The following is an 18534-nucleotide window of genomic DNA, read 5'->3' as shown; positions in this document are numbered from 1 at the left end:
GCACTGCTGGGGGAAACCTGGTACTACACTATTTCATAATGACTTGTTTCCAAGTCAGAGTTCCCTATGCAGCAGAACAGCTCCCTTGCTGTGATCTGATAATAAACAATACAAGCACAAATGCAGCTGCTTTGACAGTTTTCAAACCTAAACACAAAATTGGTTTTTGTTAATATTTTGACAGCGTAACTCTCTCAGCAAAACTTAAGAGTTAGGAAATGTGACAAGAAAAGAAAAAGTAAAAGCAATCCAAAGTTCTCTTAGGAGGTGGGGTTTTGAAAGGAGGTAATTAAAGTATTTCAAAGTCCTACCTTATTGGCATCTAAGGGAAACAAACAGGCAACAAAGCACTCTGGTGGTGATATCATCTCAAATAATGGCTGAAAAATATATGAATGCCCTCCAAATAAGGGAAAAACAGCATCCCTCATAGAATCTAACCATTGATTTAAAGATTTACCATTACTGTATGTGCCACTAAGAAAGAGAACACTAAGCTATGACATACTAGTAAGTGTAAGAAACATATTGATTTCAGAAGTGTTAAAATATGAAAAATGTGGATCTGAGAATCAATGAAAATGCAAAGAAAGGCCAAATGTATAAAGAGGAAAGATGGGAAGAAGTGAAGGGGAGAGCAGGGATAAATAATGCAATAAAATTTTTGAAAATGATAAAATAAATATTAAATGAAGTAAATGTAAGAATAAAATCAAGAATATCAATAATTACAGTAAGTGTTAAAGGATTAACTAGCTCATTAAAAAATAGACTACCAGGGGCGCCTGGGTGGCGCAGTCGGTTAAGCGTCCGACTTCAGCCAGGTCACGATCTCGCAGTCCGTGAGTTCGAGCCCCGCGTCAGGCTCTGGGCTGATGGCTCGGAGCCTGGAGCCTGTTTCCGATTCTGTGTCTCCCTCTCTCTCTGCCCCTCCCCCGTTCATGCTCTGTCTCTCTCTGTCCCAAAAATAAATTAAAAAAAAAAAAAAATAGACTACCAGAGTTTTGGGGCACCTGGGTAGCTCAGTTGGTTAAGCATCCGACTTCGGCCCAGGTCATGATCTCACGGTTCATGAGTTCAAGCCCTGCATTGGGCTCTGTGCTGACAGCTCAGAGCCTGGAGCCTGCTTCGGATTCTGTGTCTCCCTCTCTCTCTGCCCTTCCCCAGCTCATGCTGGCACTCTGTCTCTGTCAAAAATAAATAAACTTAAAAAAAAAAATTAAAAAAAAAAAAGACCGCCAGAGTACATTAAAAAAGTAAACCTAGCTACATGCTATATATAAAAAGCTCTCTAAACAAACGATAAAGAAAAATGTAAAAGGGATGGAAAAGATAACAAGCATACACAAAATATAGAAAAAGCAAAGGTATCAATACTAATATACAAAGGACAATTTAAGATTAGAAGCAGTAACAGGATAAAAGGACAGAATTACTAAAAAAGGTACACTCATCAAATAGGTTATAATAGGTTATAAAATCTATAATCTTATATGCAATAAATATTGGAGAGAAGTACATAAAGAAAAAAATTCAATTAAAATTGGAGACTTTGATTTATCTTTTCTGGAATTGATACATCTACTACATAAAAATAAAAGTGATCATAGAGAAACTGATTAATACACTAAATAGCCTAATAGCTTTTTAAAACTAAACATTCCTCAAAAAAGAGCTTTTAGTTTTCATTTTTCTTATGTCCATGAAATACACATATAAATATACCTTTATCCAAAACATTTAGAAAGGTTAGATTTTTCAGACCAAATACTGATTATAAAAGCCCATAAAGTTAGAAATAAAAAATAAAGGGGCAACTAGGTGGCTCAGTTGGTTAAGCATCTGTCTCTTGATTCCAGCTCAGGTCATGATCTCAAGGTCGTGAGATCAAGCCCTGCATCAGGCTCCACACTATGTGTGGAGCCTGCTTAAGATTCTCTCTCCCTCTGCACCTTCCCTGCATGCACATGTGCACACGCTCTGAAAGAAAGAAGGAAGGAAGGAAGGAAGGAAGGAAGGAAAGGAAAGGAAAGGAAAGAACGAAGAGTAACATCAAAAAAGATGGCAGAAGAGAAAGCACCAGGAATCTGTCTTTCCACCTAGACAAGGACTGGACTGGACTGGCAAAAACCTCAGAAGTAACTATTTTGAAGAAAAAAAAAATGAAGTAACTATTGTGGAATTCTGGAATCTATTTGAACAATTACAGCTACCAGAGAAAAGCTTGGCTGGTAAACTGCAAATAATGTCAGTAACTTCAGACTTTAGAATGATTGTGGCTACCCACCCTGAACCCCAAGGCAGACAACTGTGGGAAGTGCAACCCCTGTTTTTAGTATGGTTTGCTGGAGCCAGAGAAACAATAAGGATTTTGTCTCCAATTATCAGGTTTCTGTGTTCTGATGGCAGACTGCTGCTTCTCACTGCAGAGCTGCAGGCACAGAGCCCGCTCACCAGTGATTAAACCCCCACCAGCTAAAGTGAACACCAGCATATTTATAGGAGTCCTACCTATTTCTTTGACTATCAAAAACAACCATATATGGAGAAAATTAAGAGAGCTGCTGCACATGCCCAGGAAAAAATACAGGCTCAGAAAAGACCTGTAAAACCTCTAGCTTTCACTATATACTGATCCCAGTACAGACACACTGTATAAAAATTAAATAAAGAACAAACCATAGAGAAAAGAGAGAATGTGATTTCCAGCATTATCACATAAGATTCAAATGTACAGTTTCAAACAAAAAAAAGATCACACAGCATAAAAATAAACAGGAAAGTATGGTTCATTCAGAGGAGAAAAATAAATCAACAGAGAACTTGCATGAGAAAACCTGTATGTCAGACTAGACTGAAACAACTGTCTTGAAGATGCTCAAAGAGCTAAAGAAGATGTGGACAAACAAGAAAATGATCTATACACAAAATGCACATCAATAAAAAGATAATAATACAGAGGAGCCAAAAAGAAATTCTGGAACTGGAAGGTACAATAACTAAAGTGAAAAATTCACTAGAGAGGTTGTGCAGATGTGTAGAGAGGACAACTGAAGATAGGACAACTGAAATTACTAAGCTTCAGAAAAAGTAAACAGAGTCTGAGGGACCCATGGGATACCATCAACACATTGGGGACCAACAGCACTTTCTGAAAAAAGCACAGGAAAGAGAAAAACAAGAAACTATAGCTGAAAACTTCCCACATTTGATTAAAGACAGGATTATAAACACTGAAAAAAGTTCAACAAACTCCAAGTAGGATAAATCTGAAGAAACCCATACCAAGACATTATAATCAAACTGTCAAAAAGAGAATCTGGAAAACTGCAAGAGAAGCTACTTGTCACATGCAAGGATTCTTCAGTAAGATAACCAGCAAATTTCCCATCAGAAAACCTTCAGGCCAAAAGGCAATAGGCTGATACATTCAAAGTACTGGGAGGGAAAAAAAACTTGTCAACCAAGAATCTTACATTTGGTAAAACTGTCCTTTAAAAATGAGGAAAAATTTAAGACATTCCCAGATAAACAAAAGCTGAAGAAGTTTTTTTAACCACTTATATGTGGATTTTTTGAAACAGTACAGAACTGTAAATGTATTTTCTCTTATGATTTCCTTAATAACTTTTTCTCTACCTTTATTGTAAAAATACAGTATATAACATATGTAACATACAAAATATGTTTATCACTCTTTATGTTATCAGTAAGGCTTCCAGTCAATAGTAAGCTATTAGTACTTAAATTTTGGGACCTTAAAAGTTATCATGTGTATTTTTTACTGTGCAGGGAGTTGGTGCCCTTAAAACCCCACATTGTTCAAGGGCAAGCTATACTTTAGTGGGGGGCAAAGTCTATTCATTATATACAGCAATATTACAACAAAAAGGGAAAATATTTACTTAAGATAGTAGCTTGTATTTATGAGCTCTTTAAATGCCTTTAAGGAAAATGGGCTGCTAATCTTGCCCTCAAAAGGACAGAAAATGGTCACCTCATGGTAACACAAACTGCATGACCTTAAGACATGGGAAAAAGAAGACATCTCATGAAATAATGTAACACACTTTATGACTGACCCACAAGCAGGAATTCCCCCTCCCCCCATCCAAGCAACAAAGCTTTTTTTTTTTTAATGTTTATTTATTTTTGAGAGAGAGAGAGAGAGCAAGCGTGAGCGGGGTAGGGACAGAGAGAGAGGGAGACAGAATCAGAAGCAGGTTCCAAGCTCCAAGCTGTCAGCACAGAGTCGGATGCAGGGCTCGGACTCACAAACCACGAGATCGTAACCTGAGCCAAAGCCAGACGCTTAACTGAAGCCAGATGCTTCACCAACTGAGCCACCCAGGTGCTCCCAAGCAACAAAGCTTTAATGGAAGTGCTCATTCCACAGTGGATTCTCTGTGACCAGAGGCCAGCCCTCACCATCTCTTTACATTCAACACCCTCCTTAAACCACTACTGAAGACTTCAGGGCTTCACATTCATAGTACCTGAATGCTCCACCAGAATCTGGCTATCTTGTGATTAAATCCTTTATTTTTTAATATTTTTTTAATATTTATTTTTTTAATATAATTTATTGCCAAGTTAGCTAACATCAGTAGAAGGATAAGAACCATATGATCCTATGATCCTATCAATAGATACAGAAAAAGCAGAAAATACAGCATCCTTTCTTAATAAAAACCCTCAAGAAAGTCGGGATAGAAGGAACATACCTTAACATCATAAAATCCATATATGAAAGGCCCACAGCTAATATCAGCCTCAATGGGAAAAAACTGAGAGCCTTCCCCCTGAGATCAGAAACACGACAGGGATGTCCACTCTCACCACTGTTGTTTAACATAGTGTTGGAAGTCCTAGTCTCAGCAATCAGACAAAAAAGGAATAAAAGGCATCCAAATTGGCAAAGAGGTCAAACTCACTTTTTGCAGATGACCTGATATTCTACATGGAAAACCGGAAAGACTCCACCAAAAAACTACTAGAACTGATACATGAATTCAGCAAAGTCACAGGATATAAAATCAATATACAGAAATCAGTTGCAGTTCTATATACCAAGAGTGATTAAATCTTTTTAGAAGGATTGGAAATAGAGTATCAGAAACTATGTTTTTACTTAGAAAGACTCTGAAACTTAAAACTTTTAGAATGTAATTCAATGAGAACTTGGGGACTTTCTTCAAAGGTATGATGAGATTCAACAACCAGGATTTTGCTTTATTTTATAGTTATCCATGGATTTCCTTTACTTTCCTACTATGTTTCATGAAAGGAGATTATCTTTATATGACCTACAACATCAAGCACCATACCTGTTGCCAAGAAATTTGTGAATATTCAACAATATTAAAACTAAAAATATTGTTTTTAATGACAAATAATTGCTAATAAGAGAAATACTATAACAGGACAAGTTCCTTAGCCTACAATTAAATGGCATGGATAGACATACTCGTAAAATTTATCAAATATCACTTTTTGACAAAATCAAGATGAATAGATGCTCTCTCCCTTTTTTCATTGGCTACCTCTAATCAGATGAGAGCTGGACTGTTAACCAGATATATTAGAATCATAACTCCATACTGTCAGATGACTATACATATGACAAAGCATCCATAGCAGGAAAACCCACTGATTCTGAACACTTGTTCTGGTTACCTGAGGCAAGGGGCTTTCTATCATATTTGTACTTAACTGTACAGTTAACTGTTCTTAACTCCTTGGATGAGTAAGAAATTCTTGAAGCTGCTGAACAGGCAAATTCTGCATAAGTAAAATGTTCCTATACACAATAAAGCACTACATTGTACAATACAATCACTGTAATGAGAATTCAGAAAAATAAATGTAGTCCAGAGTTACTGAAAAGTAACCAAGGACTTCATAAAAGGTTGGAAAGACTGGGGCTCCTGGGTGGCTCAGTCTGTTAAGCTTCCATCTTTGGCTCAGTCACGATCTCATGGTTCATGGGTTTGAGCCCTGCGTTGGGTTCTGCACTGGGTGTGCAGAGTCTGCTTCAGATTCTCTGTCTCCCTCTCTTTCTGCCCCTTCACCTCTCACTCACGCATGCTCTCTTTCTCTCAAACATTAAAAAAATATTTAAAAAATAAAACTTAAAAGACTGGAAAGATGATCATTATCTGGATTAGGGAAGAAAGGGAGAAAACAAAATAGGAACAGATGTATAGAAGAAACATACATGAGAAAAGAAGATTAACATGGGGCCAGATTATAAAGCATTTTAAGGATTATTAATTTGAAACACTGAGACACAAAGAATATTTTATGTAGTATATATACATATATATATGTACATATGTACACATGCATACAATCATACACATTAAAAACCTTTGTAACAAGATTAACCTGGTATTGACAAATGTAACGGAATGGGAAAAATACTGTAGATGGCAGGGCGCCTGGGTGGCTTAATTGGTTAAGCATCCAACTCTTGATTTCAGTTCAGGTCACGATCTCACAGTCATGAGATTAAGCCCCACTTCAGGCCCTGCACTGACAGCGTGGAGCCTGCTTAGGATTCTCTCTCTTCCCCCATTCTCTGCCCCTCCCCCACTTGTGCACTCACTCGCTCTCTCAAAATAAACATAAAAGAACATTTTTTTAATTTAATAAAAGAAAGTAAAAATACTATAGATGGCACAATAAATCAGACATGAGGTAGTAAGCATCTTGAATTTGAATAGTGGTAATGAGAATAAATAAGAAACAATAAACCTTAAGACACAGTCCTTAGAACACACTGACAGAAATTAGGTTTTCTGAGCTTTAAAAACAACAATCCCATTATCACTTACCGCCTTAATCAGTCAAAGGATTACTGTGAGGATAAATAACTGTCTCTACATATATCAATACACACACTCCCTCCAAATTAAAAATCATCAAACAATCCTGAGGCATACATTAAAAAGGGGACAAAGAATTGCTAAGAGCCAGAAATGACTACCAAATTTCAAGTGTAGGAGTAATGGGTTACCATTAACAAACAGAAAACAATAAAATGAAAAACAAATATGTTTGAGCAAGATGAATGGTTTGCTTTTTTGTTTTGACACCAAGCTAAAGAACTTTTCAAATGAGTGATCTAAATGCAAGTCAATGAATACTTAAATTTAAGAAAATGTATGTAATTGTACATTTAACATAATCTTAGTGATCTCAAAGATACATACAAACACACACACAGAAACATTATCAGTAGGGAAATTTTTTAAAATTTCTTTATTGTTTACTTTTGAGAGAGAGAGAGAGAGAGAGAGAGAGAGAGCGAGCGCGCGCGCGCATTAGCAGGGAAGGGTCAGAGAGAAAGGGAGACATAGAATCGGAAAGCAGACTCCAGGCTCTGAGCTGTAGCTGTCAGCACAGAGCCCGACGCAGGGCTCAAACCCACATACTACAAGATCATGATCTGAGCCAAAGTCAGACGTTTAACCAACTGAGCCACCCAGGTGCCCCAAGCAGGGAAATTTTTTAATACTTCTTTCTACATTTTCCAGAAGTCAACAGTTGTTGCTTTGAAAAAAATTGACACCATACAAAAGATTTTTTATCCCTTTCGTAGAAAACTTAAAGAAAATGCATATAAACTTACTCTGCCATGATGTGACATAATACCCTTCAAACGGTCTGCCCTTTCTTTCTCTTGCTCAGTTCTCTGAGTACTAGAAGAAAATGATAACACACCATCTACATGCCTTCTACTATCTCCAGTATCTATAAATTTACCTGAAAAACAAGAAAAGAAATTAATGGAGCAAGGTCAAAGTTTCAGTAATCTAGGGGCGCCTGGGTGGCTCAGTCGGTTAAGTGGCTGACTTCGGTTCAGGTCATGATCTCGCAGTCCGTGAGTTCGAGCCCCACGTTGGGCTCTGTGCTGACAGCTCAGAGCCTGGAGCCTGTTTCAGATTCTGTGTCTCCCTCTCTCTGACCCTCCCCCGTTCATGCTCTGTCTTTCTCTGTCTCAAAAATAAATAAACATTAAAAAAAAAAATTAAAAAAAAAAAAAAAAAAGTTTCAGTAATCTAATATAATAACTGCTTCTTGCTATTTAAATTATTTCATGTAAACCTAACACTTAGCAACCATATGACAAATCACAGGACTTAGAAATCATATGATAAATATAGCAATTTGCATATAAGAGAAGGTAACCATCAGTAGAAGGCAACAGTAAATGACAAACTGCTACCACACAGAGAATTCATTTCTAATTCTCAAATATTTGAATAAAACACACTCATTTGTAGGAACCAATGCAAGCAATATACACTACAGTACCTTTTTAAATTTATTTATTTTGAGAGAGTGAGGGAGCGTGTGTGAATGCGAGTGGGGAAGGGCAGTGAGAGAGGGAGAGAGAGAGAATCCCAAGCAGGCTCCACGCGAACAGCATGGAGTCTCACACGGGGCTCGAACTCACAAACCATGAGATCATGACCTGAGCCAAGATTAAGAGTCAGAGACTTAACCAGCTGAGCCACCCAGGTGCCCTTCATACTGCAGTATTTCCTTTTTTTTTTTTTTAATATAATTTATTGTCAAGTTAGCTAGCATTCAGTGTATACAGTGTATATAGCTCTCGGTTTTGGGGGTAGATTCCCGTGATTCATTGCTCACATACAACACCCAGTGCTCACCCCAAGTGCCCTCCTCAATGCCCATCACTCATTTTCCCCTGTCCCCCACCTCTGCCCCGCCCCCCGCCTGTTTGTTCTCTGTATTTAAAAGTCTCTTATGGTTTCCCTCCCTCCCTCTCTGTTTGTAACTACTTTTTCCCCTTCCCTTCCCCCATGGTGTTCTGTTAAGTTTCTCAAGTTCCACATATGAGTGAAAACATATGGTATCTTTCTCTGACTGACTTATTTCACTTAGCATAATACTCTCTAGTTCTATCCACATTGCTTCAAATGGCAGGATTTCATTCTTTCTCATTGCCAAGTAGTATTCCATTGAATATGTAAATCACATCTTCTTTATCCATTCATCAGTTGATGGAAATTTAGGCTCTTTCCATAATTCATATTGCAGTATTCCTAATAATACTAATGTACTTAGGTATTATTAAAAACTCTTTTGAAAGTTTTAGACTGTTTAAAAATCTGAAGGAATGCAATGATTAATACAGGTTACACTATACCAAAGAAATGAATTCCTTGGAAAAAAAGCAAAGTCAAACACAATTTAAGAACAATGGAGTTGTATTTTAATACTTACTGATCCCAGGCACACAAACAACATGGCCTTCTTCAGACTCTTTGTGGATTGTTTCAGAATTTCCTGAAGAGTGTGAGCCATGAGAAGTCAGAGAGCTGTTATTATCTGATTGAGATTTATAGTTCAAGCTACCATTTTCATTTGCCTGTTTAAAAAATAACTTAGTTGTATTATTTTTTTAATTAAAAAAAAACTTTTTTAGGGGAAAAAGATGAGAAGCAGAGAATGACTTCTTGACAAAAGGATGCCAGGTAATTAATAACATAGAAGGAACTGGAAACATCACCAGTATAACCACCACAGGAATAATTGTTTCTAGGAGGCCTCAGCAATAATACTAAATCCAGTTGGCAAAAGGTTCTTGGGGAATAGAAAGCTCACAGGGCCTCAATGTGTCATCCCCAGATTATTTCTTGATAACAAAGGAGCAAAGAAAGGCACTTACACAAAGAGACAGCTAGCCAACACCACATTAACCAAGATTATCAAACACAACATCACTAAGAGTTGGACAAAGAGACTCCCATGTCTCCTGATGTAATACAAGGAGAAGCACACAATATCCTTATGTTTAATCTTAACCTGTTCACAATGAACATGCTTCATTTGAATTGTCAAAATGTTTAATCAGTAGGAGGAAAAGCAATCAGACACACCTAGTTTACGAGTCATTTTACAAAAAAGGCCTAGATTTTACATAACTTTAATGACATGGAAGAACTACAAATCAAAATACTAAAGAAACATGAAAACCAAAAGCAACTGTAATCGTTGATTAAATCCTGATTCAAAAACAATAAAAGTAAAGGGCATTTTAGAGGCAACTGGGTAAATGTAAATGAATACGGATGATATATCCATTTGTATTACTGTATCAAAATTAGATAACAGAATTGAGATTATGCAGGAAAATATCTTTATTTGCAGGAGATAAATGTCAAAGTATTGGGGTGCCATGTCAAAATATCTGTACATGCCTCTCAAATGATACAGGAAAAAAGTATTCATGGAGGGATAAAGAAAATGTAAAGATGGCCAAATGTTAACAACTGGTTGATCTGGATAAGGGGAATACACATACATGTTCATTGTAATATTCTTCCATTTTTCTGTAGATGAAGAAAAAGTAAGAAGCAGGAAAGGATGGGCAAGGTATTTCTCATAACTTTCTATCCAGAAAAACAGAAACCAAAGAAAACCAAATTTTGTGTTTTATGGTAACATCTAAAGAGACCCGTAACAGTTTCCTAAAGTCAAATTTCTGAAAAACCATAAGACTGGAACATACCTGAAATGGATCATTTGCAGGTAATTTAAAATCTTTTTCTGGACGTTCTTGTCCTTCTAGGTCTTCATATATCATTCCTGGAATAGCCAGTTGCTCAAAATAAGCCTCCAAATGTTCATCATAAAACTCTTCATCATCAATATCGTCATCTATCGGTAAAATGGAAAAAAAATAGGAAATTTTTTAAGGTACTGACTGAACTATAAATAATATTTAATCAAAAAGGTTGATAAAGACTTCTGAGGAAGAAGGCAGAGTAGGAGGACCCTAAGTTCAACTAGTTACATGGATACAACTAGATAACACCCACATCAGTGTGAATAACCCAGAAAAGGATCCGAAGACTGGCACAACAAACACCCCACAGCTAAATGTGGAGAAGAAGCCACATCAAAGAGGGTAGGAAGGGCAGAGACATGGTCAGGAGCTAAATGAACCCATGGGATAGTCTGCAAAAGGGAGGGACTCCAAGGGTGCAGAGGGATTTCACAGGTTCTTAACAATCACTAGGGCATAACACCTGGAACTTTAAAAATCAGCAGGCTCTGCTCTAGCAGAGTCAGGAGGGCAAGAGGAAACGGAGTCCCTGCCTTTTAAGTGACAGCACAACAAACAGCCCTGCAGAGACACAACACAGAAGCAGCAGTTTGAAACGGTATGTGGAGGGAAATGTGGGAACTAATTCCGGTGCATTTGCTAGGCAAGCAGGGATCATTGGGACACTTCTCCAGAAAAAAAAGGAGCTGACAGGTGCCATTTCCCTTCCCTGCTCCACAGCTTAAATACACAAACACCTGTGGGGACCAGTGGGGTGAAGATGCTAACAGTGCGCCCCGCATTCTCCTGTGGACACACCTCTTCCAATACACTTTTGCCAGAGCCCACCCAAAGTAGTGCCACAAGTCTGGCAGTATGCAAGCAGCCCTGATAGGGGCCAGCACCACTCCAAAGTGACTCCTGCCCCAGGAAAGGAGAAAGAAAACCACACACACCAGTCAGATTGTGGTCCTGACAGTGGGCTGAGGGCAGACAGCTGATCTGACTGCAGACCTACCCACCAACAAAAGCTGCTCAGAGGACAATACAGGGAAAGCACCTTGCCGTTTGATGCTACCACAGCTCTGGCAAATGCCTATTCTGACTCAACTCAAGCCCAAGGCAGTGCAGAGTGGCCAATTACAATATGGGGAATAAACCCCGCCCAAAACAGACAAAGAGAAACTCTGCAGATGACTGCACTGAAGGCAAAAGTGGCTTGACCACAACAGCAGGATACACACAACACACACAGGAGATGCCCCTAAGTGGCAGGTTCTGGTGAACAGGGGACACTGCACTGTAACACACTAATGACCTCTTCTTCATAAGGCCACTACTTTCAAGAGCAAGAGATGTAGCTGACTGTTGAACCACATAGAAACAGACACAGAGAGTTAAATGAAATGACAAGACAGAGTAATATGTCCTAAGTGAAAGAACAGGACGAAATCACAGCAAAGACCCAAGCAAAAGGGAGATAAGTAATATTCCTACTAGAATTTAAAGTAATGGTCATAAATATATGCACTAGGGGCATCTGGGTGGCTCAGTTGGTTTAATGACCGACTCTTGATTTCAGCTCAGGTCATATATCTCACAGTTTGTGAGATCATCAGGCTTGCACTAACAGCATGGAGCCTGCTTGGGATTCTCTCTCTCTGCCCCTCCCACACTCGTGTTTTCTCTTGTCCTCTCGCAAAATAAATAAATGAAACTTTAAAAAAAGAAGATACACAAAGGACTAGGGAAAAGAGTGGAGGACATCAGTGAGACACTTAACAAGGAAACAGAAAACATAAAAAAGAACCATTCAGAGATGAACAACTCAATAACTAAAATTTAAAATACACTAGATGGAATAAATAGACTAGGTGAAGCAGAGGAACAAATTAGCAACCTGGAAGGCAAAGGGATGGAAAACAAGCTGAATGTTAAGAGAGAAAAAATAATAACAATAAAGTGAAAATAGACTTATAGAACTCAGCAACACCATCAAACATAATGACATTTGCATTATAGGGAAGGAGAAGAGAAAGAAGAGAGAGAAGGAAAAGAGAGAGAAAGGGGGGAAGAAAATTTATTTGAAGACATAATGGCTCAACACATCCTGAATCTGGGGAAGAAAACAGAAATCCAAATCCAGAAGGCACAGAGAGCCCCCAACAAAATCAACTCAAGGAAGTCCACACCAAAACACATAGCAACTAAAATGGCAAAAAGCAGTGATAAAGAGACAATTCTAAAAGCAGCAGGAGATAAGAAAATAGTTCCATACAAGTTCCATACAGTTCCATACAAGAGAAACCCTATAAAACTATCAGCAGATTTTTCAGCAGGATTCTGCAGGCCAGAGGGACTGGCATGATATATTCAGTGTGCTGAAAGGAAAACACGTGCAGCCAAGAATACTCTATCCAACAAGGCTATCATTTAGAATAGAGAGAGAGAGATACAGTTTCCCAAACAAAACTTAAAGGAACTCAAGACCAGTAAACCAGCCCTACGAGAAATGTTAAAGGTAACTCTGAGTGGAAAGAGTTATATATAGGAGTAAGAAAAGCACGTAGCACAAAAGCAGTAAAAATAAGTGTATCTATAAGAATTTGTCAAGTGACTCACAAAACAAAAGGATGCAAAGCAGGACACCATATACCTAAAATGTGGAGGGAAAAGGAGTAAAGAATGGGTTAAAACTTAAGTGGCTATTAAAATAATAGATTGCTATATGCAGAAAATATTATATACAAACCTAATAGTAACCACAAATCAAAAATCAATAATAGATATTGAAATAATGAAAAGAAAGGAATCCAAATACATCACTAAAGAAAGCCAGCAAACCATGAGAGGAGACAGCAAGAGAAAGAACAGAGAAGAACTACATACACAGACATAAAACAAGTAACAAAATGGCAATAAGTACATACCTATCAATAATTACTTTGAATGTAGATGGACTAAACATTCCAAAAGACACAAAAAGTGATGGAGTAGATAAAAAATGTAAGACCCATCTATATGCTGCCTTTAAGAGACTCATTTCAGACTTAAAGAAACATGCAGATTGAAAGTGAAGGGAAGAAGCAATTCTTAAGCAAATGGAAGTGAAAAGAAAGCCAGGGTGGCAATACTTACCTGGGACAAAACAAAGACTGTAAAAAGAGAAAAAGAAGGACACTATGTAAACATAAAGGGGACAACCCAACAAGAAGATATAACAATTAGAAATATATATGCATCTACCATGGGAGGACCCAAATACATTAAGCAGCTGAAAATAAACATACAGGAAGCAAGCAACAGTAACACAATAATAGTAGGGGACTTTAACACACCACTTACAGCAGTGAGCACATCATCCAACAGAAAATCACCAAAGAAACAGTGACTCTAAAAGATACACTGGACCAGATGATCTAATAGATATATTCGGAACATTCCACCCTAAAACAGCAGAATACACATTCTTTGCAAGCACACATTCTCCAAAATAGATTACATATTAGACCACAAAACAAGTCTCAACAAATTCAAAAAGACTGAAGTTATACCATGCATCTTTTCTAACCACATGCTATGAAACTAGAAATCAAACATAAGAAAATATCTGGAAAGAACAAAAATACATGGAGGTTAAATAACATGCTACTAAGCAATGAATGGTTCAAAAAAGATATCAAAGAAGAAATCCAAAAATACACTAACAAATGAAAATGGGAATACAACACTCCAAAATCTTTGGGATGCAGCAAAAGCTGTTCTAAGAAGGAAGTTTATAACAATACAGACCTATCTGAAGAAGCATGAAAAATCTCAAATAAACAACTTAACCTTACAAATAAAGGAGCTAGAAAAAGAAAAGCAAAACCCAAAAACCAGTAAAAGGAAGGAAGTAATAAAGATTAGAGCAGGAATAAATAAAAGAGAAACTAAAAAAATAGAACAGATGGATGAAACCAGGAGCTGGTTCTTTGAAAAGATCAACAAAATTGATAAATCTTTAGCAGGACTCATAAAAAAAGAGAGAATGGACTCAAACAAATCAGGAATGAAAGAGGAAAAATAACAACCAACACCACAGAAATATAAGGGATTATAAAAGAGTATTATGAAAACTCATATGCCAACAAACTGGACAACCTAGAAGAAATGGATAAACTCATAGAAACATATAACCTCCCAAAAGTAAATGAGGAAAAAATAAAAATACTGAACATACCAATTACCAGCAATGAAATTGAATCAGTAATCAAAAAACTCCCAACCAAAGTCTAGGACCAGACAGCTATGAATTCTATCAAACATTTAAAGAATAGTTGGTATCTATTCTTCTCAAATTACTCCAAAAAATAAAAGAAAAAAGAAAGCTTCCAAATTCATTCTATCATTACCCTGATACCAAAATCAGATAAAGACACTATTAAAAAAAAAAAAAAAAAAAGAGAGAGAACTACAGGCCAATATCTCTGATGAACAGAGACACAAAAATCCTCATATTAGCAAACTGGGTCCAATAATATATTTAGAACAATATTTCACCACAATCAAGTGGAATTTATTCCTGGAATGCAAGGATGTTTGATATTCATAAATCAATCAACATGATACATCACACTAACAAGAAAGGATAAAAACCACATGATCATTTCAATAGATGCAGAAAAAGCATTTGATAAAGTACAGTATCAGTATCCATTTACGATAAAAACCCTCCACAATGTAGGTTTACAGGGAACATACCTCAACATAATGAAGGCCATATATGAGAAGCTCATAGCAACCATCATACTCAGTGGGAAAACTAATGAAAGCTTCTAAGGTCAGGAACAAGACAAAATGTCCACTCTCACCACTTTTATTCAACATATGACTGGATGTCCTAACCACACCAATCGGACAACAAAAAGAAATAAAAGGAATCCAAATTGGTAAGGAAGAAGTAAAACTTTCACTATTTGCAGATGACATGATATCATATGTAGAATACCCTAAAGACCCCACCAAAAAACTATCAGAACTGATAAATGAATTTAGTAAGGCTACAGAATACAAAACTGATATACAGAAATCAATTGCATTTCTATACGCTAATAAAGAAGTAGCGAAAAGAGAAATTAATAACCCCATTTACAACTGCACCAAAAATAATAAAATACCTGGGAATAAACTTAGCCAAAGAGGTGAAAGATTTGCACTCTCAAAACTGTAAAACACTGGTGAAAGAAACTAAAGACACAAATGGAAAGATCTTCTAAACTCATGGACTAGAAGAACAAATACTATGTGCACACTACCAAAAGCAATCTACAGATTTAATGTAATCCCTATCAAAATACCAATAGTTATTGTTCACAGAACAAGAACAAAGAGTCCTAAAATTTGTATGGAACCACAAAAGCCCCTCAATAGCAAAAGCAATCTTGAAAAAGAATAACAAAACTGGGGGCACCTGGTTGTCTTAGTTGGTAGAGCATATGAGTCTTGATCTCAGAGTCCTAATAAGTTCAAGGGCCACAGTGGGTGTGGAGCCTACTTAAAAAATATAATAAAACTGGATGTATCACAATCCCAGGTTTCAAGATTCACAACAAAGCTATAATAATCAAAACAGTATGGTACTGGCACAAAAACAAACACATAGATCAAGAGAACAGAATAGAAAGCGCAGAGGGCACCTGGGTGGCTCAGTCAGTTAAATGTCCAACTCCTGATTTCGGCTCTTCATGATCTCACAGTTCATGGGTTAGAGCATGTAGGGCTCTGTGCTGACAGCATGGAGTCTGCTTAGGATTCACTCTCTCCCTCTCTCTCTCTCTCTGCCTCTCCCCTGCTCATGTGCTCTCTCTCTCTCTCTCTCTCTCTCAAAATAAATGAACTTAAAAAACAAACAAACAAAAAAGAACAGACAGCCCAGAAGTAAACCCACAATTATATGGTCAATTAATCTTCGACAAAGGCGGCAAGAATATGCAATGGGAAAAAGACAAGTCTCTTCAATAAATGGTGTTAAGAAAACTAGACAGCAACATGCAAAACAATGAAACTGGACCACTTTCTTACACCAGGGTCCTAAATGTGAGACCTGAAACCATAAAAATCCTAGAAGAGAGTACGGTGGGTTATGTCTCTGACACTGACCATAACAACTTATTAGATGTGGTCTCCTCAGGCAAGGAAAATAAAATAAAAAATAAACTATTGAGACTACATCAGCATAAAAGGCTTCTGAACAGCAAAGGAAACAATCAACAAAATATCTGAAAAAGGGTTGGTATCCAAAATATATATAGAACTAATACACAACCAAAAAAACAATCCAATTTTTAAAAATGGGCAGAAGACATGAACACACATTTCTATAAAGAAGACATACAGATGGTCAACAGACACATGAAAAGATGCTCAACATCACTCATCATCAGGTAAATGCAAATCAAAACCACAATGAGATATATGACCTCATACTTGTCAGAATGGCTAAAATCAAACACACAAGAGACAACAAGTGTCGGCAAGGATATAGAGAGAAAAGAACCCAGTGCAAACTGCACTGCAGCCACTGTGGAAAACAGTATGCAGGTTCCTCAAAAAATTAAAAACAGAACTACCCTCTGATCCAATAATCACACTACTGGGTATTTACCCAAAAAATACAAAAACACTAATCCAAAGGGAGACATGCATCCCTGTTTATTGCCTCATTATTTGCAACAACCAAATTATGGAAGCAGCCAAAGTGTCTACGGATAGGTGAATGGATAAAGAAGATGCAGTTCACACACACAGGAATATTACACAGCCATTAAGAAGAATGAAATCTTGCCATTCACAATGATGTGGATGGAACTAGAGTCTATTATATTAAGTGAAACAAGTCTATCAGAGAAAGACAAATACTAAATGATTTCATTCATATGTGGAATTTAAAAAACAGAACAGATGAACATAGGGGAAGAGGGGGGAAAAAAGAGTGGGGAGCAAACCATATGAGACTCTTAACCATAGAGAACTAAGCGTTGATGGAGGGAGAGGAGAAGGGCTAGGGTGATGGGCATTAAGGAGGGTACTTGTTGGTATGAGCACTGGGTGTTAGTGATGAACCACTAAATTCTATTCCTGAAACCAATATTACACTATAGGATAACTAACTAGAATTTAAATAAAAACTTGAAACAGAAAAAAAAGAAAAAATCAAAAATACATACATAAAAATCTAGCCTACTAAAACAAAGATCTATATAAATTCAATCTATGATTCCTTATTCACAATTCCATAATCCAAAATATCTAAAAATTGTGGCAGCAAAACCTGTCCTTAATTTATAATTTGTATTTATCCTAATCAGTTAGTTCATCAGCCTGACCTTCAAAGCCATGAATAATTTGGTCCCTTCCTACCTGTCTGAGTCTGTTCCCCAATTTAGCCTCCTACAAGTGCTGTAAACCTGCCACACAAAAATCACAAGAGTTTGGCTAGTCTCCAAACATGGTCTAAAATGCCCCTACCTTAGGGCCTTTACAAGAAGCTATTCCAGCTTCCTGAAATATACTTTTCTTCCCAGATCCATGTTAGGCCTATCACAGGTCTTTTCAAGAAAGAGGAAAAAATGCATCACCCTTTTTAAAAAACTTTTTTTAATGTTTCTTTATTTTGAGACAGAGAATGAGTATGCATGCACGTGCACAAGGAAGGGACAGCAAGAGAGGGAGACAGAAAATCCAATGCAGGCTCTGTGCAAGTCAGACGTTCAACTGACTGAGCCACCCAAGCGCCCTGCATCCTTTTCTTTTTTTTTTTTTTTTTTTTGATTTTTTAATATTTATTTATTTTTGAGAGGGAGAGAGAGTGAGTGTGAACAGGGGTGCAGCAGAGAGAGAGGGAGACAGAATCCAAAGCAGGCTCCAGGCTCAGCTCTGTGAGCACAGAGCCCAAAGCAGGGCTCAAACTCACG

At 37.3% G+C, this 18534-nt stretch overlaps 1 protein-coding gene across 3 annotated transcripts in view; it reads right to left on the bottom strand.

Moving 5' to 3' along the window:
- Nucleotides 1–18534, bottom strand: part of CEP192 (centrosomal protein 192) — a 133667-nt gene that overhangs the window by 91836 nt on the left and 23297 nt on the right. For all 3 annotated transcript variants that reach the window (XM_058692796.1, XM_058692794.1, XM_058692795.1), the window contains exons 8-10: nucleotides 10544–10692; nucleotides 9256–9400; nucleotides 7634–7767 (exon numbers count right to left, since the gene is read on the bottom strand). In XM_058692796.1, the coding sequence (XP_058548779.1) occupies nucleotides 7634–7767; nucleotides 9256–9400; nucleotides 10544–10692 (428 nt within the window). The remainder of the gene's footprint in view (nucleotides 1–7633; nucleotides 7768–9255; nucleotides 9401–10543; nucleotides 10693–18534) is intronic.

This window comes from Neofelis nebulosa, chromosome 11, assembly GCF_028018385.1.
Source record: "Neofelis nebulosa isolate mNeoNeb1 chromosome 11, mNeoNeb1.pri, whole genome shotgun sequence".
Classification (NCBI taxonomy): domain Eukaryota; kingdom Metazoa; phylum Chordata; class Mammalia; order Carnivora; family Felidae; genus Neofelis; species Neofelis nebulosa.
This window is presented reverse-complemented; position numbering and strand designations above follow the sequence as displayed.